Source organism: Dermacentor variabilis, chromosome 3, assembly GCF_050947875.1.
Source record: "Dermacentor variabilis isolate Ectoservices chromosome 3, ASM5094787v1, whole genome shotgun sequence".
Classification (NCBI taxonomy): domain Eukaryota; kingdom Metazoa; phylum Arthropoda; class Arachnida; order Ixodida; family Ixodidae; genus Dermacentor; species Dermacentor variabilis.
The window spans coordinates 38,329,597-38,355,082 of NC_134570.1; the positions used below are offsets into that span (position 1 = coordinate 38,329,597).

Sequence of the window (25,486 nt, forward strand, 5' to 3'; positions counted from 1 at the left end):
CCTTTTGGCTCCTGGAGAGAAGCACCGACATTTAAGGCGTTGTCTGTACACTGCGTTCGAACACTCCGTTGTCCACTCGCTGACGACTAGGGTTCTGCTGCAGACGCTTGGTGACTGTCTTTCACGAACAGGAGCAGGAAAACCCGAAAGGCAGCGAACAACACTGATGCTGCTCTGCCGTGAGAAATGGGAAGCCGATGACCGTAATTCGTCCGTTACTGCGGCATGATTCTGCAGTTCAGAACACTGAAAAGCGACGACGACAAAACAAATAAGCCATTAAATAAATGAGCTCAATCCAATTAAGTTTGCGCATTACGTTTTGGGTGCTCATGAAAGAACCCCAGTTTAGTAATAAACAGTGATAGAAGAAGGGATGTCACTGAAGCCGGCGTTTCGACAAGGGGATTGGTCTTCGCGAGAGCAGCAACTCGAAAAGCCCCTTTGTAGAAGCGTCGGTTTCAGCAACATGCTTTTATCTACCACTGTTTGTCGCTTCAAGCCTCTATCTTACTGTGGACCTCTCTTTTGTTTTTAACAACATCAATTTAGAATTATTTAGAACCCTAGGACTGGCTGCGGGAATCACTGAACTGAATTGAGTTCTGGGGTTTCACGTGCCAGAACTCCAATTTGATTATGAAGCACGCCATAGTGGGGGGTCTCCGGATTAATTGTTTGCATTTTGCCTCCATCGAAATACGGCCGGGACTGTATCCCGCGACCTCGTGCTTATAGCAGCGCAACGCCATAGCCGCTAAGCCACCAAGGTGAAAATTACTGACGTCACATAGAGTCGGTGCTGCGTCTTCAAGGCGGCGTTGCCAGCCGTCTGGCTTACCAAGCGTCCTCTCATGCTTAGTGTGAAAGCCCTGCCTATTGCCGAAATATAGCTTGTCAATACAACGTAACCATGTGGTGTCCCGCTCAGGATGAGAAGGTTGTAATGAAGAGAAAGGAAGAGAGGTTGCAGGGAAGAGCATGTGACGAGGCTGCTATCCTCACAAGATTAAAAGAAATAGGCAGAGAAAACAGGGAACGGGAGAGGTAGATACGACGCTATGTATAATGAGCTCTATGCGCATTGTCAAATACGAGGCATATGCATTGCACACGCATTACGCGCCTAAGTAATGCGGCCACAGAAATAAATTTCGCGTGAGCGCATTTCGAACACTCGCATTCACACCGCCCATGTTCTAAAGACGAGCGTCTAAACCGGTGTCAGATGAAGAAAGTTGAGCAGATATATATTTTTGTGTTCAACTTGTCTCTATGCTCCCGAAGTCTCTCCCCCCCCCCCCCCCTTCCGATAAAGGTTGGAAATCCAGACGGTCTATACTGGAAACTTCCTTCGCCGCATCAGCACACTGAGGGAACACGCAAACTATGCGAAATAGTGTGCCTGTAGCGGTACAAAGTACATCACTACCAGTAACGATTTTGCAGAGTCCCTTGGTACATTAGAAACTAATGCCTGAACTTATACCGAGTTTTCCCACCTTCAGTGTGGCCGTAACGGTGACTCCGTGACAGAGGATATCCCCTCCGCTGGTATACAGCAACCATAGCAACGCATTCGTATACGCTTGCCGAATGCCGGAGACAAGGTCACACTGGCAAACGAACGCGAATGGATGTTCTCCGCACTAAGCCGATTTATCTCGCTCGAGCGTGAAACACTTTTATTCTGTCGTTCCTTGTTCTTCCGGCTCATTTACTTATTTTTCCTGACGGCTCGACGGCACCGCCTCGATTCAGAAAGCCCATTATTTGCCGGGGAAGCCCGTGCGTGTCCCACGGGCACCTTTCGCTCACTGACTGTCTGTCGCCATATTGTATGTTGCGAGCGGAGTCGGGCAAAATGAAGAGAGGGGAACGCGATATTTTCCGAAACATTACGCGTGTGCTGCGTTAGGAGAGTGAGAGAAAGAGATAGACAAAAAAAGTATGCGAGCGTAAGCAGGAGCTAAAGACAAAAGCAAGCCGGTAGAGAAGAGAAGGACAGCGAGAGAGAGAGAGAGAGAGAGAGAGAGAGAGAGAGAGAGAGAGAGAGAGAGAGAGAGAGAGAGAGAGAGAGAGAGAGAGAGAGAGACCCTGCACTGGTATGACGCTCGGCGCCCCTTCTCGAGAAACAGATTCCCCTAGTCACATTATTTTTCAAGCACGGGCGCAAACGTACAGTCAAGAGGGTATGGTTCAGAAGTTGTCCCAAGATGTAGCAAAAGGAAAGTAACAGTCAAAAGCTGCGATGAAACCACGGGTGTACAAAAAAAAAGACGTTACAGTAGAAGACCGTCACAAAATGGCCTGAAGGAAAAAAGAGGCGTCGCCGTTCCATCCAGGAGCATAAGAGCCAAGCTCGTTCCACCCACACGCGCGTTGCCGTTCCAATGCTGTACGACTCTCGAGACTATAACACGTTTATAGAACGACTTTCCAGGGTCTGACAAAGTGCGCCAAGGCTGTCACATATCAAACTCGAAAACCGGGGCACACCACCATATTCGCGTTCCCTATCCGAGGCGCCCGATGGTTGGCAAGGCCATCAAAACATAAAAATAAATAAATCTGCACAAAACAGTATTCTGAGTGTCGAAAAGAAAAGGCTAGAAAATAATAAGAAGCCCTTGTCTCTTTTATTACAAGCCTTGATCATCCCAACAATATGAAACGGCCGGTATGTCCCACCATCCCATTACGTAAGGCCATTCGTACCTCGCGCGATAAAGACTGGAACGACCCGCTGTCAGACAGAGCAATGGAAGAAGACATCCGGATGTGTTTCGAAAGCTCATACACAAGAACCATAACACACGGTCATTTTCTCTTCTCTTCATTTTCTTACACTAGGGCCTTTTGTTCCGTTAAACCTTTGTTTTGTTTTGATTTTGTTGCAGTGAGCAACTAAAATATGCTTTTAAACTTACTATGTCCAAGAACATCGAAGTCGAATGTACTGCCGACTTTGTAGGTTGTTCGTGCTATCAGTACAAGAATGATTGAACACTACGTTTTTTTTTTCTTTACAGAGTAATGTTTCGCAAGCGCTTCTGCCTAAGGTCAGCACTTCTTCCCCAGAGGCTGGCCGTACCCCTGAAATAAATAATTAGGAAATGTAAGTGAAGGACTGGTGGGCGTCAAAGACGTTACGGTGAACACTATAGGAGACTCGGGCCCGAAACAAGCGAACGAATAAAGATAGGTAACGAAAGAAGCAGAACGATAAGCCTGCCAGGGCTATCTGGAATCGATGGTCCCGCACGGGAGGCACAAGGCTCAGAATCTGGATCTAGGAGCTCATTATCGTCGCCCGAGGAGCCAGGCTTCTTGGGTGGGCAGGGCGAGAAGATTGGAAAGGAAGCATAGAGTTCGGACCTTCCACACCGAGGGTCGCGACCAGCCACACGTCCGCCCTTCGGCTCCTCTTAACAACTCCCAACCTTTTCTTGCTTTGTGGGGTCCCTCATTCTCAGCGGCCCTGGCGCTATTTTTCTTCGGCAGTAAAGTTATCGCCTTCCTGTCATTGCTTTAACCAGCCGCCCTAGCCGAGCTGCATTGATCTAACGCGCCTGATAAAAAAACAACAACGACATAATAAGAGCTAGCTACTTCGTATTCCCCCCACTAGCCGCGCACTCTTTGATTGAGACGCCGTGCTGCGCGACCAAATGTGTTACGCACGCCCGGTGCCTGTTTTGCGGAAAGTAAACATACAGCTGGGAAATATCTTATTAGGAGAAAAGCCACGACGAGGTCGGGCCTGACGCGTCGAACTTTGGCCCACTCCCGAGCATGGCGTGCGATGTGCGTGTATATAAAAGAAAAAGAATAAAGGAAAAGGAGCATGTGACGTGACCGTTCAGGCTGTAGTGGACCCTCTAGACCCCGAACGTTGTAGTTACGCGAAGATTTAGTTCATGTGGGCTCTCTAGAAACCGACGCGATCTCGTGTCAATAAGCGTCGGAGAACACCACGTCGATGAGATGAAACGCGATAAGGGCGCAGGACTTATCATAACAAATAGGTTACACTAATTCTGCAGGAAACTCGAAACATTTAGAGCCCCAAATTGCTGCGTATCTTCACGTACGCGCGCAACCAGTGAGCTCTCTGTCCGCCCTTCTTTCCCTCTTTTATTCCACACATCCTCTCTCTCTCTCCCACTGCAGGTTGGCAAACGGTACGTGCGTCTGGTCAACCTCCCTGCCTTTCCTATCTTCGACAGCTCACTCTCGAAGAGTGCTCAGGTGCAGCTGCTTCACCGCACTAGAAACGCAAAGGCGCTGATAAAAAGCGACGGTCCACTGGCGGGCGGGTCGCGATCTAGCGACCAGCCCGAAGAACGAAATATCAGTGTATTCCCAGTGCGTAATCAGCTGCAGTAACACAGTTTTGTCACCTTTATAAACGTACCACGGTGACAGCGGTGACGATTATTTCTGACGAGACTTTCGGGCTTACGAACATCGCACGAACCGTTCGCCGAGATACCCTGTACGACATCGCTGATCGTAACCGGGCACGAGAGCTGTCTAAAACTTTAGTTTCGCCTCATTCTAAATCTCGCCTCGGGTGCGATTGCCAACGCTATGCCGCACCGTATAAAAAAGTTTCGAGAAAGGCTCAGATAAAGAAACGACATAATAGACATCCTCGCTACGAAATTGGCACGAGCTGGATGGAATACCATAAAAACTGGCCGTAGGATGCAAGGAAAAAAAGAAGACTGAAACGATCGCGGCAGGAAAAGATCCCCGAAAACAAAAAAAAAAAAAAAAGAAAGGGGGCGGGGAGGCTAAAACGGGACCCAGAGAAACGGAAATGTGTCTTTTCGAGATAAATGTGCGCCTTTGCGGAGCTGGCAGAAAACTGAGAACTTAGCTAGAAGTAGTGCAGAAATAAACAAAACTAACGACGGAAACGGAGTCAAACGATATCGGACATCGAGAAGGCTGTATACCCGGGTAACGTCGGAAACAAAGGAATCCGGGCCAAGTATATAACGGCATCGGCGCAAGTGGGTGCGCAAGAAACAAAAGCGAGCACTAATGACCGTGCCCTGTGTTCCTCGGCGGCGCACCTTTCCCTCGTTTCGGTGTCAGTCGCACTGAAGAGGCGGCGGCGGCAGGGGTTCGTTACAGCGTTAACGAGAAACCGATCGCCCTGCCAGCGTCGGCGAGCGATACTTTGATTAACGTCCCAACTCACACGGAGACGTACTACCGCTGAGCGCTGGCACTAACAGTGTCTCTTTTTTTTTTTCTTTCATGGTCCACCGCTTTTTCAAACCGAGCCCCTTTCCAGTGCAACCGTCATTCAGCGGAAATGCCGCCGTTTATGCTGTATTCGTTTTTTTTTCCTTCGTCCTCTGAGTCTTTACAACGCGTTGCTAACGGGTTTTGACTACAGAGGGTTGATATTTTCGGATCAGTTTCAATTAACCTGTCACGGAGCAGTATTTGAGGACAGACGCACGAAAGAAGTTAGTGAAAGACGACCCGTATGCAGCTTTTAACTGAGCAGGCGACCGACACTGCTGACTCAGGTGCTCGCGATACTTCTGGCGTTACATGCTTTAACAGTTCGGCCGTGCGCAAAAGATTTTTTTTTTCCCGACTCAACGACTAAGCAAAAAGAAAACGCAGCGGGTGTCACTATATTAAAGAGGAGTTATAAACTGGTTTCTAGGCGTACAGTGCTTCTATTAGTTAAGCGGCATAGTTCACTCGTTAGCGAGTAAACCGATTTTCTCGGCGCTCAGGGGCATGTACATTAGTACTGTTCGCGCACAGAGTTCCATAAAGTGAGACCGATGACCGTTACTGCATTCTTTGAAGAAACAAGGACGACCGGCTCATCGACAGCATCACAGTCCCCTAGGGTGACACGCAAGGCGGAATACTTTCTGTTGAGGAAAACCGCAATGCTTGCACATAGCTACATCATACCTATAGGATGTGTAAATATACAAGTAGATACAAAATCAAGATTGTCATTCGAAATGCGGACTCATACCGGTTTAAGTGATGAGGTTTCGCGTCACTTAGATGTGTTCAGACAGAAAGAGATGCCCTGAAGAAGAGCTCAGGTATACAGTCGGTCCCAAAAGCCTACGGGACACAGATATCGCGGCTAATGCGAATTGCTCTGTTGACGATACGAAGCTTCTAATTTAACCAGTCACTGTGTAGGTCGCAAAGCTTAATTACTACACAGTGAAACTTTGAATTCGAGGTTACGTGCTCATGTTTCGCGCGAATTCAGCTTCTTCGCGAATAGCGTGTCCAGTAAACTCTCGTGGCCGACTGTACAATTTCAATCACTCGAAGAAGGTTTTCTTAATGTGCGTCGAGTCACCAGAGTCAAGGATATCGCGGCAGCGAATTGAGCGCGCACGAGCCTCGAGCTCGGCAACAACACGGAGCAGGAGACAAAGCAACCACGGAGAGCGCCGTGCACCGTTGTGCAAAAGCCATGGTGAGTTGCATGCAGTGGTCGACTGGGAGCACATTCTCACAGCTCCGTAAGTGATCGGAAATGACAGTCTGAGGAGCTTAAGATTAACTTCTGGATTCAGGCCAAACCTCACCCAATAGGCCAGCTAAACATGCTATCACACAAGGATTGATTGATTGATTGACTGATTGATTGATTGATTGATTGATTGATTGATTGATTGATTGATTGATTGATTGATTCTCCTTATTCAATCAGAGGGCACTATAGCCTCAATGTGGAAGTGGGGTAGGGGTAAGGGAAGGGAGGAAAACAAATAAAAGCATTCACTTAACGTCCGGCCGTCGACGTCAGTCGAACGCTCGTATTCCCGCAAGGAGATTGCAGCGTCGCTCTGGCAAAGCACGTCTTCCTGCGTGTGACCCACTCTTTAAGAGAGGCGATTCGGAGATGTAAAGGTCCGGCACTTTTGCTCTGCAGGCCACTGCAGTCCTGGAGGAGATGCTGAACGGTTGGGCTGACCCTAGCCTGTGCATGCACTGCCAACAACTTAGGGCGTTGTTGAAGAAGTTTCTGCCTGTTCTGCCGCTTGTATGTCGGGCGGCCGTCCTCTCTACTCGGTGCCTTTCTTATAGAGGGTTATTCTGGATGCACCCTTTGACCTTCACCAAGGACGCGCCGCTCCTAGGGCGCGAAGGGGCACGCACCATTAGCCCTCCTCCCTCCCCCACCTTCGATTTCGCAATCCAACTAATAGGTATTGCAGCGAACCTTTAATAAAACTAGTTTTATCATTATCATTCTCTATACAAGAAATTATGCAATGGATCAAAAATAAAAAGAGTCCATATTTTGCTGAGGAGATCAAAATTGGAATACGTACCCTGCTCACGCTCCAAACAGCATCATTTCGTAAAAAAAAAAAAAAAAAAAAAAAACGGTGTTTGCTTGTTGTCGTCTCATCGAGTGATGTAATGCTACTACTAACGCTGTCTGTCTGTCAGATAACTAATAAGAAAGGAAATGACAACCCCAGAGTTGTAGGCGCCGCGCCAATGTAGCAGGAAATACGGACAGGACGCCTCCACAGAATCCGGCGTAGAGGGCAAGGGGCGCTTCGTGAGAAACGGTTAAGGCCCTGTCCTTATCGTTAAAGACAATGACGCGCAACTAAACAGAAAACTGCACAAAAATATACTTCCGCGTACGACGAGGCGCTTCCGAGCACTCGAGCAGGATGCAGCAGCAGCAGCAGTGGTCCACGGCATATTATTTAAGCGTTACGTGCGAATCGTTCGCCAGTGTCGTCCCCTCGCTCTGCGACACTCTTATAATCGCAGCTGCGCAAACAAAAAAAAAACCAAGCGCAGGGAAGTAGAAGGAAAAAAAAAAGAAAACATAGAACGAAAGATACAGCCACGCCTCCATCTGACGCAGATTACGCGGCGTTTGCTCGGAGCTACAACGCTGGCTTTGACATCCTGTCACCGCCACAAGGAGCTCCCGCCGCGGGAGTGGGAGAGAGAGAGAGAGAGAGCGGAAGACATGCGCGAAGGAGGAGCGCGGTACATGCAGGCAGGGAAGGCACGCGTGAAGGCAGGGCAGAGTGGCAGCACATGAAAAGGCTCGAAAGGAAAGCTGAACACAACGGGACACCCAGACAACGAACCTGAAACGGCGTCGTTATTACAGAAACAAAGACGGGCTAGGAGCGTTCATTTGTTTTTTTCCCGTTTCATGTCTCCCCCCTTCCCTCCATCCAGCACTTTCTTTCTCCCACTCCAAACTTGTTGCGTGACACTATATAGCGTTAATAAGTAGACAGCCGAACCGACGGATAAAAAGAAGTAGAACACAATAAAAAAGAAAGGGTGGGGAGGTAAGCAAAGGCACAGAAAGAAAGAGCTTCTCCGAAAATACGAAAGGGAGGACTCCTCCGGTTGAAATGACACATGCAGCATCCTCGCAGAAGAAATGAAAAAAAAAGAAGAAGAAGAAGAAGAGAGAGAAAGAGAGAGAGAGAGAGAGCTTCGGCGCACGTCGCAACCGGCGCAAGTCCATTACTTAGATCAAGAAAGAGCCGCTGCCAGCAAAGACGCAGGCGCAACACATCGCCCGCGCACCGTCACTATCTTCTCTTCGCGAGGCTTGGATGGTCGGTGGGTCGATAGCTGCGGGCCTCATAGAGTGTCACCACAGCTGTTTCCAGATAACCGATGGAAGAGACGGCCTCGCACCGGCCTCCACCGTCACTCTCGGGCAGACGGGCGGTGGCAGTGCTGGCTGTGCGCGTGTTACGCGCATTGCAACGAAACTCCACGAAGGGGACCTCGGCACGAAGATCCTGAAGAAGCACAAGAAGAAGATAGAGAAGAAAGAAAGAACGAAAGAAAGAAAGAAAGAAAGGAAGAAAGAAAGGAAGAAAGAAAGAAAGAAAGAAAGAAAGGATGATGAGAAAAGTACACAGAGACGGAACAGGCACAGAGAGAAAGCGATCCACTCAGTCGGGTGAGGACAGAGGCTGCCTCTCGAGGAGGAGAAGCACATAAGTGTGCCATACCACACTACTCTCTCGCCCACAGAAACGTGTACATGTACAGGTTTGTTGTACAAACGTTTGTTGTACAACTGTTGCAGGGTTGAGTTATTAGTGGTTGCCTTTTTGCGTGTTACGTGCATAGGTTGGCATACTCACTCACGAGCAACTCCCCTCTTCGCCCTTCCCGCCAACTCACACTTGCTCCCCACTCATTTCGCAGCCGTGAGGTAGAGCGTTAGTGCGTGAAGAAAGACGAGAGTGGGTGTGAGTTTAAACGAGAAGGAGCGCCGGTTGACGTTAGTACTAACGAGAGTCACTGATGGTGATTTTAAGTTGAAGTGAGTATATCATGTTGCGGCTCGAGACAGTGTTTAGGCCAGGAACCCACCCGTCACAGGGATGAGTACGTCCGTTAGTAGGAATGAAGGAAAAATGGTTTATTTTACATTATGGACAGTGGCTCCAGATACTGAAGTCCACTCCGTGTAGGCGCATATTAAACGTCTCAGTTGCACCACCCCGTCATTGCACAAAAGGTCTCCGCTTTTAATATCATCATCTTCTCTAGAAGACTAGACCACGGAATTTGATGGCTGTATCGCGGCCGATCACAATCGTCGAATCAGTCGCAATATCCTTCGCATGATGTTGCACTTTCGCCCCCACCAATGGCGCAAGCGTGCAGCAATCTGGGAATCCGAGGTCGACATTGTTCCCACGGTATACCCTTCGACGTGGGCCCCTTTCATGAATTAGTTCAGCTTGTCAGGGTCAGGTTCAGGTAGAGTGATATTTGCGGCAATGACCGCTTCTACGGAGGGCGGCCGCTGTTGTCGCCTCGAAGTGAGCCTCTTTGTTTGCGCGTCACAGTTTATGTCGGGCACCGTGGTCGCCTGGGTGTGTACGTGCTTATGACAGGACTGACTCGCGGTAAACGTCTAAGGAGTGGTCATGGCCGTAGTGAGGCGTAACAGACTCCCCCGCCGCCGGTAGATTCGACCTGAGGGTGGCTAGTTGTCAGGTTGCCCGAAGCGTTGATGTTCAGTCGCGACGTCGGGGACTGTTCTGCCGAAAATTCGGCGGCATTCGTGGCACGCAAAAGAGAAGAAAGCGAGAAGCGAGAGACGACGGACGAGCTACTAAATAATACAACGGGGCCTGCGAGACTGAAGGTGCCTCTCCCCAAGCATAGCGTCCGCTATGCTTGCCCGAAACCGACGATCAAATTGAAGCAAAGTGGTAAATGCGCAAACTACACGAGGACGTTCCTGCAAAGACGAGCAACACGGAGATGAAAACATTGCAATTTCTGGTGCGCAAAAACAAAACTAAGGCAAGACGCTGCTTAGGAGGCGCGGGAGAAAGCATTACTGCGAGATAAAAAAAAAAATTCAATGAATTCAACGAAAAAAAGAACACAGAAAACAACGCCATATTGAGCGCTTGATACGACGGTTCCATTCCAATAGTGTGTCTACTCTGCGAAATGGTCATATGAATCCACCACGTCTCGTAAGTAAGAAAGAAGAAAGAAAACTGAAAGAAAAAAGGAAAGGGAAACTAAGAGAACTGTCATTTCGAGGCGCAATGTCGCGTTATACAAGCAGATAAATCTACACGCTGAAACGGACGCGTTGGAATACGGGACTCCGAACGACTTGACGAAGTTATGGCTGCCAACACGCCAGAGCGTCTCGATCGCAGGAGAAGAGTCACGACAGCTACCAGTCACCCGAGACGGAGGAAGGATCGCTCGATCGACTCGATGCACGTGAAGAGTAGCATCGACGAGAAGAAGGCCGATACGAAAAGCTCCCCGCAACCTCCCCCTCCCCAAACCCTGTTTTTTTTTTTTCCTTCTTCCGTCTTGACGGGAAGATCTCTTCTCGCTGTCCTGCTGTCGTCCAGCCTAAGTGGCTCTCGCAGAGAGACCGCGGTCACTCGGTATTCCCTTCTCGGCAATTGCCGCGACGAGAGGGATGAAGAGGGGGCAAGACGGCCCGTCCTAACGTCGCTATCCCCCGTGTCTTGGAAACGGAACCGGACGGGCGAGCCGCGATCGTGCTCAAGAAGCGAACCTGCGCACAAAGGCGGCTCCTGGGACGTGCACGACGTCGTTCCAGTGAGGCCGGCAGCACCTCCTCGCCGACAAGCCTCGTCGGCCAAACGACGGCGGCGGCGCGGGCACGACGTCGCCGTGAATGGTGATGTCGTCTCACCGAGACTGCGATGCAATGAGGCTTTGGCGTAGGCCCGAACTGCCGCAGAACGGCCTCCGGTGGCACTTAGAAGGACGGTTCCGCGTCCACTTCTTTCAAAAGAAAGAAAGAAAGAAAGAAACAAAGAAAGAAAGAAAGAAAGAAAGAGAGAAAGAAAGAAAGAAAGGCATTGTGAACTTAAGAGTTCTGGGTCTGTGCTCTCAAGAGAAGTTTGTACGGTTGAGCCAACCGTAGTAACAGACGCAGGATAATCGCGATAACGAACAAATTCAGCAAAGCCAGCCTGCCAATGAGATGCGTTTATAACGATCCAGATAGTGCTGGTATGTGTAAATATCACCTTCCGCGGGTTACCAGATGTAGACGAGAGAAGCCGGGTCGGTGGCACCATCCTGTGGCACCATCCTGGGGCGCAGGGTTTAACTAGACAGGTCACACCTATCATTATAGCGAAAAACGATATTCTACTTAGCCACTCGTGCAAAGCCTCAATAGCGAAGCAATCGCTAATATGCAGTTTATGATGTTATCCTCGTTCGACGAGCACATGTCTTCACGCAGCAAAGAAAAAAAAAAGTTGAGAACGCGTTGCGGTTGGACAAAGCGCCGCAAAACGTCGCCACCAGTCTCGCTACTGCTCTCATCGGCTCCGGTAACCCGGTATTTCGCGCAGGGTAATACGCTTACAGACAAGCTAAGACTCTCTAGCTTTATGTTGTTCATATATGTACGCCATTTACGAAATGCCGGTGACGTAAGCGTGAGCAGCGGTGCTGGTGGCGCCATCTTGGAACGAAGGCTATCATTGCTATGGTTGCCTATGTGCTACTTAGTCCCTAAAGTAAACAAATTCAGAGCTATTCCACCCTGTGAATGTGGATGACCAGCTGAGCTGTATATAACTATGAATACAATAAAATAAAACATTAAAACAACATTGTAGAAGTATGCATATTTTTATGTTTATTTGTATTAACGTTTATCTCGTGGACACAGTAATTATTGCGTAATGGTTGCTACGATAGACGGCCATAGGCTCTGTGACGACACTGGAGATCTTCTTAGCGAACGTTAGTTCTATGCGCGACCGATGGCGCGTCGTGGAGGGGTTGCTCTTGGTGTAACACATAAGGCCAAACCTTCCCAAGAGAAATGCCAAGAACCACTTTCCGCCGGGACGAGACACATCGGCGTTAAAGTCATGCCCACACCGACGAAGGGATTTGGGTCCACCGGGAGGATCCACCCCCAAATGTGTCGATCATAAAATCTTCAAGGTCGCTCTCTGACGTTCCGGGATGAGCGTATACGGTGGCGACAATAATTCCGTCCCCACTCTGCACGGTGACCGTACTAGCTTGAACCACCGGAAGCTGCCTTAGTCGGCAACTCAGTCCAGTCTTTCTACCCAGGGTGCGGGTGAAGGTACTCAACTCGATGGGCCCTCAATCGGCCACGATCTCGATTCCCCGTCTCCGGGCAGCATGCTCGAGGGGTTTGCCTTTGATTTGAGCTAGACGGCCAGTATGTGGCACATCAAATTTCACCCAAATGCGCACTGCATCGCGTGCGCCGCCTTCCCTTCACTCGATCTCTCGAAGTACACCGACGGCACCGTTCACAAGTCCGTCCTGCACCTCGATACTGAACGTGACCATGTAGGGTATGCATCGGGCGGGCAGTATTATGGGGTAAATTGCCCATTTCGACATGCGTCATACCGGCCACCTTGGCCTGTGCGCGAACACACTCGTCGTTGGACCTGTATACGAGGTACACATCAACTGCTCTAGCCTCGTGTACGTCTCCGAAGCCATGTAGGGCTACATCGGTGTTGAAAGCATCGACATCCTTATCGGAGTAGAAGAGTCGCACAGCACCGGGCGAAACAACCAAGGCTCGATCGGCGCTGACAAACCGACTCTCGATGACGCGCACCTCTTCCGGTTGGAGGGCCCTTCCGTCCCTGATTTTTGTGAGGATTGCCGAGGACGCGGCGTCCTTCTGACGCACAACCTGCCGCGACGGGAAGTAGGAGAGATGATGCCACTTCACCTCCGGGCTGAACACCTTGTTGTGACCGCGTGCACGCCTAAAGACCTCGTTAGCACGAACCGCAGGCAGTTCTCGCAGATCGCCGCAGATTATGATGTTCAGATCGCCGAACGGCTTGTCGTACTTGTAGGTGATCTGCACGTCGTTCGCCTATACCAGTCGTGTCCCCTACAGACTCACACAGCCGTAAACTCGGCTCACACGATGACAGTTTTTTGCACACGCACATCAGCAAACGCTGGAACCTTAGCCCAAGACAGATCCGCTGTAAGATGTCGCCAACAACGCAACCACAAATATATAGCGGCTTTTGAACAAACGTTGTTTCTACAAAACAACAGCAAACAACAACGAAAAAAAATGTTTTGGGCGCCTTGTGGTTGAGAAAAATCACCGCAAGATGTCGGTACAGCGGCGTTGCTGCCGTCCACGCCTCCGATGTATACCGTAAATAGAAATGAGTATGCTCTCTTATGTTTCGTGAATTCGTGCGCGCACGCACTCACGCGCACGCTCACAAATCGAAAGTTGCATCGTGGTTACATTCAAATTAGGCTGGAATTCAATGACTCAGCGCAAACATGCAAGCGCACAGATTCCGAGGAGCGATTCGTATAGCTTGGAATGAGTTGACAGTCAGAAAAAACGATGTGCTGCTTAGTAACCTACGACATCGCTCTAGAAAAGAAAGAGAAATTGAGGAGCCAAGCCACCCTGCAGTGTGAAGGTGGTTGACTAGCGAAGCTGCTATGGTGGTATAAATTATATGAATAGAGAGTTTTGTTGGTATGTGACTAAACATATAATTATGTGTATGTCATTTATGCGAAGCACAAAGAAATACACACTCATTTGTTGTCTCTTTTTTCATTATTTTATCTTTATCTTGTCACACAAATGATGATGGTCTCGTGGTCTCTGTGATACACCCCCAATGGCTCTGTGACGACACCGGTTAGGTTCTTGGCTAGCGTCAAATCTGTACACGACTACATAAAGACCGTCTAAAGACGCAGACCCGCCGTGGTTGCTCAGTGGCTCTGGTGTTGGGCAGCTGAGCACGAGGTCGCGGGGTCGAATCCCGGCCACGGCGGGCGCATTTCGATGGGGGCGAAATGCGAAAACACTGGTGTACTTTGATTTAGGTGCACGTTAAAGAACTCCAGGTGTTCGAAATTTCCGGAGTCCTCCACTACGGCGCGCATCATAATGAGAAAGTGGCTTTGGCACGTAAAACCCCACAATTTAATTTTTAATTTTCTAAAGACGCAGGCGTCGTCGACGCAGCTGCGACGAAGCAGCGTTTAGACGCAGGTGGCCGTTAAACCGAGCCCCGACGCGAGCGGCGACATGCGTTGACCGGGGCGCAGCTCAAAGGAGTGCACGAAACAAAGCGCGTCTGTTTGTAATTTGCGATTGAGCAAACTTCCTAGTTAATTAGATGAATGAAACTTGGAAGGACTAGAGTTTCATTCCAGCGCAAAAACCAGGGCCTCTCCGTTTCCCTCCCGCAGAAGCCTATGCATTGACAGCAGACGGGAATTCCACAATATTTACAACTTCACTGTGAACTACGTAATTAGGAAAAGTAAACGAAACAGCGCGTAATGTTACAGTCGTCAGAGCGGACGATTGTTACAATTTGTTTCGGGATAGTTTCGATAAAACAGGAGTTACAACCGTTTTCGGTAACCACCCCGTGGATACTCCCTCCGTGGATGCCCACGTATTGACAGAAGACGGGAATTTCGCAATGTTTACGACTTGAGTGTGAACTAACTAAATGCGACAAGCAAATGAAACTCGGCGTAATGATGGAGTCGCCTTAGCGGCCAATTTCAGTATGATTTTTTTCACGATACCTACATTCGATTGAGAGCTACAGAACATTCGCGAGAAAGTTGGCTTTGCCGCAAGGCGCTTTCTGTTCGCCGCCGCGATTTTTTTCCGGAGGGTAGTCGTAGACAGCCTCGCCGCAAAGCGAGAGAGCACGGCCATCGCACCCTTCTGTGTTCAAAGATGTAACGCGAAATGGACGATAAAAGGGCGGAGAGATCAAACGCACCGGCGTCATTATTCCGGAATGAAAGTTCAAAGCCCGCGAGGCTGTTTCACTGTCTGCGCCGCCTCTGGAATGAAACATTCGCGCCTAATATACCGCGGCGTCAGCAACCAAAGCGCTCCGAAGAAGCCCGAGGCAGAAACGAGACATTCGAGGAGCGAATTAATCGAAGACTGCGAATGGGCCAAAGACGAGCGTCTCACGATATGCTCTGCTACATCGTTGCCTTTCACGAAAGTTATAGCCGGGTTTCGGAATCGCTGTCAACACGACGGGATTTACGCATATCTGGCACGACTGAAGCGACGCGTCTCTTCGTGAGCTCATCGTCCCTGGTCCCTAGGAGACAGACCCCGAGGCGATATCTCGCTTCTAAAGAACTTATACGCGGCGACTAATTTTAGGGCATGAAGCGGCTTTCTATATGAACTTCTCGTTCAAATTGAAGTCGACGATAACACGGGGCCATGTTCGGACGCCTGCAGTCATATCACCATTCGCGGCGTATTGACAAAAAAAAAAAAAAAAACTAAACGTGAAAGTAGGCTCAATACTTTTCTGTTAACTTTTCGGTTAACTGAACATCGAGGAAAGATTTACATGTTCACTCTGTTGGTAAACGTCGACGCACTGTTCTTTTTTCACATTAAAACGTTGGATAAATAAATGAGACATGCTAATTACACTTTTCATGTTGTTTTTATGTTGTTTATGTTATTTTATGTTTTATGTTACACTTCTATGTTGAACTGTCATTGCCAGTGTATCAATAAATCCATTCATTGCTTAATTAGCGCTCTTATTGACAATGCGATTGTGCTATCGTACATGGCACGTTAGCTAAAACAAATTAAATTTTGAGGTTTTACGTGCCAAAACCTCTATATGATAATGAGGCACACTTTACTCTAGTGGGGGATTGCGGATCGATTTTGACCACTTGGGGTTGTTTAACGTGCAACCAATGCAGGACACACAGGCGTTCTTGCTTTTGTGCCTCATCGAAGGAGAAGATGGAATAACAGTCGATTTAATAAAAGATGGAGGAGATATTGTGTTTGAAAGCTTGAGGCCGTACGCATGCCTTATGGCCTAAGTGTAGCAGAGATATAGAAAAATGCCAACGTTTTACTAATCCACAGGAAAAGAGACTTCAAATAATTGAATAAGTAGAGACGTATTAGCATGCTTTGAGTCTGTAATAAGTATTCGTCAAGATAATTTTCGATAGAATCAAGGCTACACTTGACAGATATCAACCAAGAGAGTAGGCTGGCTTCAGGAAGGAATATTATAATTTTTTTTTGTAATTTACACATACTACAGGCCGCAGTCGGATCCAAGCAGGAGTGAAGAACAAGAAAAACATGAACGGCTTGTTAAGCGTACAAAAATACAATGTCACAGGAAAATAAAAAGCACATAAATACAAATCGTGAGTCGGGAAGTCTTGCATAATGAACATGTTACATACCCAAGTTGGATCAAGTCCTTGTCATCAACCACCTACTTAATAAATCTGCGGAGTACATCCAACCTTTCTATATGGCTTTCATAGATTGTGAAAAGGCATTTGATTCTGTAGAGATTCCAGCAATCACGGAGGCATTGCGTAATAAAGGAGTAGAGGATACATGCGTGAATATCTAGCGAAATATCTACAAAGATTCCACGGCTACCTTAGTTCTCCACAAGAAAAGTAGAAACGCTACCTCTAATGAAAGAGGTCAGGTAAGAAGACACAATCTTTCCAATGCTATTCACTACATGCTTAGAAGTATTCAAGCTATTAGAATTAAAAGGCTTATGAGTAAGGATCAAAGGCGAATATCTCAGTAACCTTCGGTTTGCAGGTGACATTGTCCTGTTCAGCAACACTGGACCGAATTACAACAAATGATTGAGAAACTTAACTGACAAACCGCAAGAGTGAGGTTGTAGATTAATATGCAGAAGAGAAAGATAATGTTCAATAGCTTGGCAAGGAAACAAGAGTTCAGGATAGCCATTAAGTCTTTAGAGTCTGTGAAGGCGTACATTTACCTAGGTCAATTACTAAAGCGCTGTTGAAGTTTTTGCAGGACACCAAGCCAGATGAGCGGCTCTAGCAGGGCAACTGTTTCACATACATAGGCACTCACAACTTCTCTTAACACCATCACCCATACCAGTACTTTCACTCTCCTTCCCTCTTCCCCAGTGCAGAGTATACAGACTAGAGCGCACTAGCTCAGGTCGACCTCTCTGTCCTTCCTGTCAATAAATTCTATTCTATAATATAGGTCAAGTAATCGCAAGCGATCCTAAACATGAGAAGGAGATTTACAGAAGAATAAAAATGGGTTGGAGTGCATACGGCAGACATTACCGAATCCACTGTTGTTGAAAATAAAAGTGTACAATCATTGCATTCTACCGGTGCTAACATATGGGGCCGAAGCTTGGAAGAGCAAACGGGTACAGCCGATATCCTAGTTGACATTAAGAGAAAAAAAATGGAGCTGGGCAGGCCATGTAATGAGTAGGGTAGATAACCGGTGGACCATTAGAGTTACAGAATGGGCGCCAAGAGAAAGAAAGCGCAGTCGAGGAGGGCAGAAAACTTGGTGGGGTGATGACGTTAGGAAATTTGCAGATGCAAGTTGGAATCAGCTAGCGTAATACAGGGGTAATTGGAGATCGCGGCGAGAGGCGTTCCTCCTGCAGCAGACAAATAATAATAATAATAATAATAATAATAATAATAATAATAATAATAATAATAATAATAATAATAATAATAATAATAATAATAATAATAATAATAATATGACAACAAAGAAGAAGAAGATGATGATGATAATGATGATGATGAAGAAGACGAAGAGCAGTCACCATACCCGGGATTTGATGGCGCAAACTCGAGCTTAGCACCGCAACGCCACATCCATTAAGCCACCTCGTAGGGCGGCGAGCCAATTACCAGAGAGCATAAAATTCGGCTTGGGATAGATCTGGGGCGGCTTGCACGGACATTTAATAACTAAAATAACAACTAATTTAAGAACGCGTTCTTGAATGTTCCATAGACAACGCCTAGTCAGCACAAGAACGCGTTCTCAAATTCGTTATTATTTTCGTTATTAAATGTCCGTGAAAGTCGCCCCTGGAACGTGATGGCTTTATCACACGGCATTTGTAATCCTATAAAAAATTAAAGCATAAGGCAGGCAACTCGACGCTTTACGCATAACTAACTTTTGTAGTTGCGTTGGAGAACTCCTATCACTCCCCGATCAAGGCCGGTTTTGACTCTAGCCGGAAGGTGATACCAAATTGTACTTCCAGCACGCTAAAAGATGCACGCGGTCGAGCAAACCAATACCTCGGGTGTCAGAGAAATTAGGGGTTGTTGGAACGTCGACGACAATGATAACGACAGTGGGGACAACAACGACGAAGAGGTTACGACAAAGAATGGCGATATTATCACAACAATCACTACGACATGACAACGACGATGGCGGATTCGCAGGTAGCACGACGGCAGTTGCGTCCAGACAGATGCTTTCTTCATTATCATCAGTTTCTTGCTCCTTTCATGTGACTTATACTGCGAAGGAAACATGACGGAGGTGATCATGATGCTGACACAAACGCACGGGCGTAAACACGTACAAAAACACACGCACACAAACAAACAAACAAACAAACAAACAAACAAACAAACAAACAAACAAACAAACAAACAAACAAACAAAAACGTACACACGCGCAACGTACACAAGTTGCGTCACAGAAACAAACTTGTGGGCTTCCTCAGCTGTCTCTTCCCCATGTCTGATAGATGGACTCTCACGCACGACCAAAGGGCTAATCAAGTAAAGGAGCGAGCGGCCGACGAAGAAAGGAGTCCTCCGCGCAGTATAGTTACTGGGTAAGAGGAAATGCGGAAGCAAATGCTCGCTGCTGAGGACGCGTCGGAAGCGTACACAACAATATTTCCGTCCACACACACTTCGGCGGCTTTCTCCCTCCTTCCCGCTCGACGCCGCGGCATCGAGTGGTCTGCTATGATAAGTAACTGCCGCGAAGACTCTCAACGCAGTCATCCATCCTGCGCCTGCTCCCTTTTAGCGCTGGGCGCTTCGCCGCAGCGTTAGAGCGCTCCTCAGGGGGCGAGGTACAGCAGGAAAAGCTGGGACCGTTAGCCACGTGGCCGAGCTCCATGGGTCCACGGGAAGCCAACTTCCTTTCCACGACCATGTTTGCCGGCCAATCGCCAACGAGCGAGTCCGAGTCCCATTAAAGGGGAACAAGCCCGGCAGTCTCATTACGGGATACTCGCTTCCCGCCAAACGAAGGACAAGTGGCGACGAAAGAAAAAAAGAAAGAAAGATAGAGAGAGAGACTAGATCAAAGAAAACAGAGCAATCAGACCCCGCGACGGCGCGCAGCGATAAGCGCGTCACACAGAGACAGGCCGCGCGAGACAAATTGGAGCCGGGCTCATCATACGCCTGTCCGGGCCACCGGCGAGAAACGCGGCAGGTTCGGGCTGAGCACCGGTACGGGCAGCTGCTGCAACGCAGTCCCCGTGCTGTCTGTCGCCCGTAGGGTTACGTCGAGACAGTCGACGACGACGACGAGGAGAAAGAGTGATCGCCGATGAAGGAAAGAGATGAAGAAGAGGAGGAGGAGGCCAGGGGAAATGAGGGCCTGTCTACACATATATATATAAGTACAGAAAAACGGCAATGACATAGGAGGCAGGGACGGCGAAGGCGGCGACGCACGCCACTTTCCGGGTATATGGGGAGAAAGAAAGGAAGGAAAAAAAGGCCGGGCCGTACCTCATTTGTATTCCAGCGATGTCGCTGCGTCGGGAGATAATCCGCCTTTGGGATGGTCTCCAGGCTCTCGGGAAGCGCGGGCCGGCTCTCATCCGCATCTGCAAACGAGACGGGAGAGAGAAACGGGCGATCCGTGTAAGAGCCCGGCGTTGACGGCCAGAGGGAAGCGCAGCACGGCGGCCCTCGTTCACGCTACACCACATTAGCGCAAGGAGTCCGGCCGTGCCGACAGCCGGGCTGGCGGGAGGAGATAATCAAACGCTCGGTAGAGTAACACGCGAAAGACGGACTTCTGTGCGCGCTACTTGGCGAGCAGCTTGTGCACGAGCCAAAGGCAACAGCGGCACAGGTGCCAGTAAATAACGAGCGCTAATTAGTGCAACAATGGAACGTTCGTGTTTTATTTTAAAGATGACGAAGCTCAAACACTGAAAAGCCTAGGTTTTTCTGTCTATCTTTAGTATCATCGCGTCTCGGATGCGAAGCTGGTTATTTGACTTACTGATGGACTATTTCGTCGTCGCATAAAGCTATTATTATTATTATTATTATTATTATTATTATTATTATTATTATTATTATTATTATTATTATTATTATTAACAGCCATGCAAACACCACACATCCAGAGAGATAGAGCTGTACGAATTGGAACACGCTGAAGTAGCACGTCATTTGTTTTTCTACGAGTTGCCTGAATAACCACTAAGATGCATTTTTGCTTAATACCGAGTGTTTTTGCGCTTAAACCAGTCAAGCGTCGCCATATTCGATCAGTCTCGAGACACAAGCCCCCAACGTTGGAAACCATAAAAATCGAAGGCACTTAGGTATCCACATGTGGATGAACGCGATAGCATTGCGATGTCTTCCCGATGACGCCTCGGCCTCGTTCGCGTACTTGCGTGGATGTGCAAAGGAGCCCGGCGCAGCTACTGACCGAAAAGTCGAAGTCGAAGGTTCGTCCATCGGAGCGCGCGACAGAACTCACTGAAATCACCACCGCATCGACTGGCAGCGCCGCGACGCGCGTTACTATATATAGACCGGCCACACAGTTGACGCTTCCGGGCAATTGCAGCTTATTATGCAACCGTAATGTTTACCAGGAAACACTTGCGGCGAACCGCTATGCGTTTCCACATTACAATTCCAACGACAGCTAATTTACCCTATGCTTTCCTTGGCTTCAGTGACAGTTGGCTTTACGTGAGCATCACTTACAAAAACCGAGCCCCTCGGTTCCCCTTCTTCTCTTTTTCATTCATAGCATCGAGGGCCTCGAATCTGGTAGCCTTGATACCATTAGGTAGCATACGGGTGTTTTATTAGCCATCTGCCTGCTCTCCTAAGTTCACGTGCTACGTGACACCATCGGGCAAAAAGAAAAAAAAATAAGCATCTCCCACAGAAATACCCAAGTTGGTGGACGGATTGATAGCAGTCGCCGAAGCACAAATGGTAGTGCAACGCACGCGTAATGCGGAGGTTGTGGGTTCATTCCCCACCGGCGACAAGTTATCTTTTCGTCCACTTTAATTTCCGTTTTTTTTTCTTTTTCGGTAAGGTGTGTATATATATATATATATATATATATATATATATATATATATATATATATATATATATATATATATATATATACATATATATATATATATATATATATATACCTTACCGTTTGCCCGCTATAGCGACGTTTAGAAGCATTAAGTTGCAGTAATAGAGAATTTTAGATTAGGGGACGCAAGCGGCTTCAGTACGCAAGAACCAGGGGCCCCAGTACTGCGCATGCGCAGGCCCCTACGTCTGTGTCTGCGCATGCGCACGCCGCTTGCGTTCCCTAAACTAAAGCTCTATAATGATCCCCTGCGCGACCATGCCGCTTCACTAAAAGGAAACCCGTGCAGCCAGCTGGCTGCCCACTGTGACACGTGTGATTGCACCCCGATCTTTAAGCAGTGCGAAATAATTGGAAGGTATAGTGAACAGCGCGCGCGGGGTATCTTTGAGGCATTTTGCATATTCACAAGTGGCGACGCGCGCGTCAGTTCTGCGTCTTCCACGCTATCAACAAAAGCACTGGATTACCTCCGTGGCTAACGCTTATTCTTCTTTTTCCTTCTTTTATGTCACCTTCAATTATGTCTTTATGTGGAGCTTCTGCAAATAAAGCGTTTGGTTGCTATAGTCAGCGCTCAGTCCTGTGCTCTTTACTCGCTCGCCCTGCGTCGCGCTGTTTCTTTTTCATTCCAATGATGAAGCGACCAGCCCCTTTGAAAACACTGCTAATGATCAACGCAATAGCCAAATGTCAGCGTTGTATGACAAATCCTCGAATTTCGTCTTTAATGCAAGACATCACATGCTTGCGCATAACAAATGGCGTCGCTACGCTCAACCAACGACACTCGGCGACAGAAGCGTTATGGTAAAAAAAAATACATAGAAAGCCATTGGGCGGAAATATATGCGTAATGACTCGCATCTACACAAATACGGCCCACGCCTCAAATAAATACGTAATAACATTTGATCAAAGAATGAACAAGTTTTCAACAACAACGAAAGAAAGAAAGGAGAGAGGGAGGGGGTCTAAACAACGCCAATATCTAGGAGATAAAAAAGAGACACCGTCATGTTCAGTGCTTAAGGCTGCCAACACATTTAGAGAAAAAGACGGCATGAAACTACTAGCTCCCCCCCCCCCAACCCCCCCCCCTTGGCTCCGTGACAAGAAAAGAGAAGGTCGTGCCTTGGCGCGATTACGAAGCACTCGATAAATACGGAACAAAAAAAGAAAAAAAGAAAGAAAGAAGCAGCGTCATTTTACATCAACGCGTTATAGCTCGCGAAATGACCCCGAGAAAGTTTGGAACGACCCGTTCCAGCAACCTCAGACGAGAGAGAGAGAGAGAGAGACGGCAAAAGGACGTACGGGGCCAAAACAACGAGCGCGCGGAAGCGACCGAAAACAACGCAAAGTGAGAGTTAAGACAGAGGCGGTGGGCGCGCCGACCGACGGTGTCCTAATTCGCCGCTATGGCAGCGAGCCAAAGACAATCGCGCCCATCCAGCTCCCACGCTCGCCCACACCACTGCATGGCAATTGCGCTATACGACGCTGCCCATCCGCGCAAGGATATGAGCGAGCTGAGCGAGAGAGAGAGAGAGCCATCCGGCCGCGCACTTTATAGCCGCGACAGCCGGCCCGGCTCGGCAGCACCGTCGTCATGGCCGTCCACGGCACGCTCGGTGTCATACGCAGGGCCGTCACTCGGGGGCGGCTCAGGCTCGGGGAAGTTGTAAGACGGGTGCTGTGGCAGGAAAGGCTATTAATGACGGTCCGGGAGAATTACCGAAACAGCGAGCCGACCGGTAATTGGCTTCGTAAGCAGGAAGAGGAAGGGGGAGGGGGCTACTACGGAGAAGGAGTCCGCCAGACGAGCGCACGCCGCCCTGCACCGTTACCGAGGCTTACGGGCAGCCAATGCACTACAACGCCGGCTCGCTGATATAGCAGCGAGGCACGTAAGCAGGCAGGCCGGCGTAACCCCCCCCCCCCCCCCCCCTATGGCTTCGGTCGCGCGCGGTACCCGTGCGGGCGGCTGCGACGAGCGTGTCGTTTTTTTTTTTTTCCTTCCAGCAAATGCGCTCCCGCGTCCACGAAACGCATGCATATACGCGCGCAAACGCGCATAGTGACAAACTCGGGAGGGAGCAGGGAAAGAAGGGCGGCTGGGAAGCGTACGCTTATGAAGCGGTGGCCATTACGTGTACGGGCCGCGGGCCCACTGAATGCGTGTGCAGGCCTGCTCGTAGTTTGTTTGTTCATCACCGAACGGAACAAGTGTGACGGGCACACAAATCGCCTTTGCGAGTTTTCATTCAACGACGCTGCATATTTTTTTTTTTTTTTTGCAACGGCGTTTCCAACGCTTATACATACATTTTCTTTTCTTCTTGCCGTACATTACAACCAATTCACGGGGCGCACAGCCCTGAGGGAAAGTTTACCCGCCGCAGAGAATGAATGACGTGTTCGCGAAGCCACGCTTGTGAGCGCGGAGGATAACTTCGTTGTACGCAGGCCGTGTTTGCTGTGCACAGTGTTGTTATTATTATATTTATTTTTTGCAGCATGTAGCCGAGAGAACGAGTGACTACAAACAAGGCTATTAGAAGTAAATGAAATAAGCATATCAAAAATAGGCCCCTGGGCAAATAATACTCGGCGCACAGCGCTTTAGAGGTACATCGGAGAAAGCAGCATATACAAACAGCGCCACCGCGGAGAATATGGCGAAAATCTGAGTCAGTGCTACGCGCACGCGCTGGCGCTTTTAATCGTCTGGGACACACCCGTGTCCAGGATCACCTAACCTAACCTAACCCAACCTAACCTAACCTAACCTAACCTAACCACGCGCGAGCATGTACGTTGTGCGCGTGTACTTTGTGCACGTACGAATAATGTGTACCCCATCTTTTTCATGTATAGAGCAATTCACGCCAAACGTGCGGCCTCTACGTAAAGCTCTCCAGCTCTCAGGTCTTGCCATCTCTCACGGAGTGTCCAAAGAATGAAGCAATTCACAGACGCGCATCGTGCCCCCCCCCCCCCCCCCCCGCTAACAAATATTAATGGCCGCTCGTATATACTTAGCATGCAGCGCATTCTTCTTTCGCTCATTTTCATCCACTTGCTGCTTCTTCGAAGCCACTCTCAGGGCCTTTAGGTCGCCCCTCTTCGTTGCTGCGTGCTTTCTGCGCCGAAAAGACATGCAGTACGGATAAAAAAGGTATATTTGAGGGAGGAGAGTATTACATATCGGGACCCTGAGCTGCCGCGAAGAAAGATTCGATGTTTCTGAGTAACCTCCCTGCCACTAGTGCTATCTCTCTTTCTCCTCTCTTCTATTTCTACAACAATCTCGCTTCCAAACCCCCGATGTCGAAAGCTTTACAAATACAGGACGGATGCGCTCAACGCTAAGTGCATTTAAAATGCGGGGGAAGCAGCATTGCATTACGTGAACTCAATCGGCCTCCTCAACCGCCGCAGCACACTCAGCAGGCGCAGACACACGTTCACGCGAAGAGTTCTTCGCTTCCAAGTTTTTCGGCGCAAAACTTTTTTTGGGGGGGAGACAGGAGCCCAGCAAAATAGAAAACAGCAAGGGATAGAGCAAGCAACATGGTAAAGCCGCGAAATAGACGCCGGGAGCAACCCTTAAGGCTAATACCGAAGCGTCACGTCGTGAGCTTCGGCATTCCGAGAGAGAGAAAGAGAAAGAAAGAGATAAAATCAAACAAACT

At 48.6% G+C, this 25,486-nt stretch overlaps 1 protein-coding gene across 6 annotated transcripts in view; it reads right to left on the reverse strand.

Annotated features, from left to right (window-relative positions):
- Camta (Calmodulin-binding transcription activator) overlaps positions 1-25,486 on the reverse strand; it is a 528,965-nt gene that overhangs the window by 160,278 nt on the left and 343,201 nt on the right. For all 6 annotated transcript variants that reach the window (XM_075684812.1, XM_075684811.1, XM_075684810.1 and 3 more), the window contains one exon: positions 20,168-20,265. In XM_075684812.1, coding sequence (XP_075540927.1) covers positions 20,168-20,265 — 98 coding nt within the window. The remainder of the gene's footprint in view (positions 1-20,167; positions 20,266-25,486) is intronic.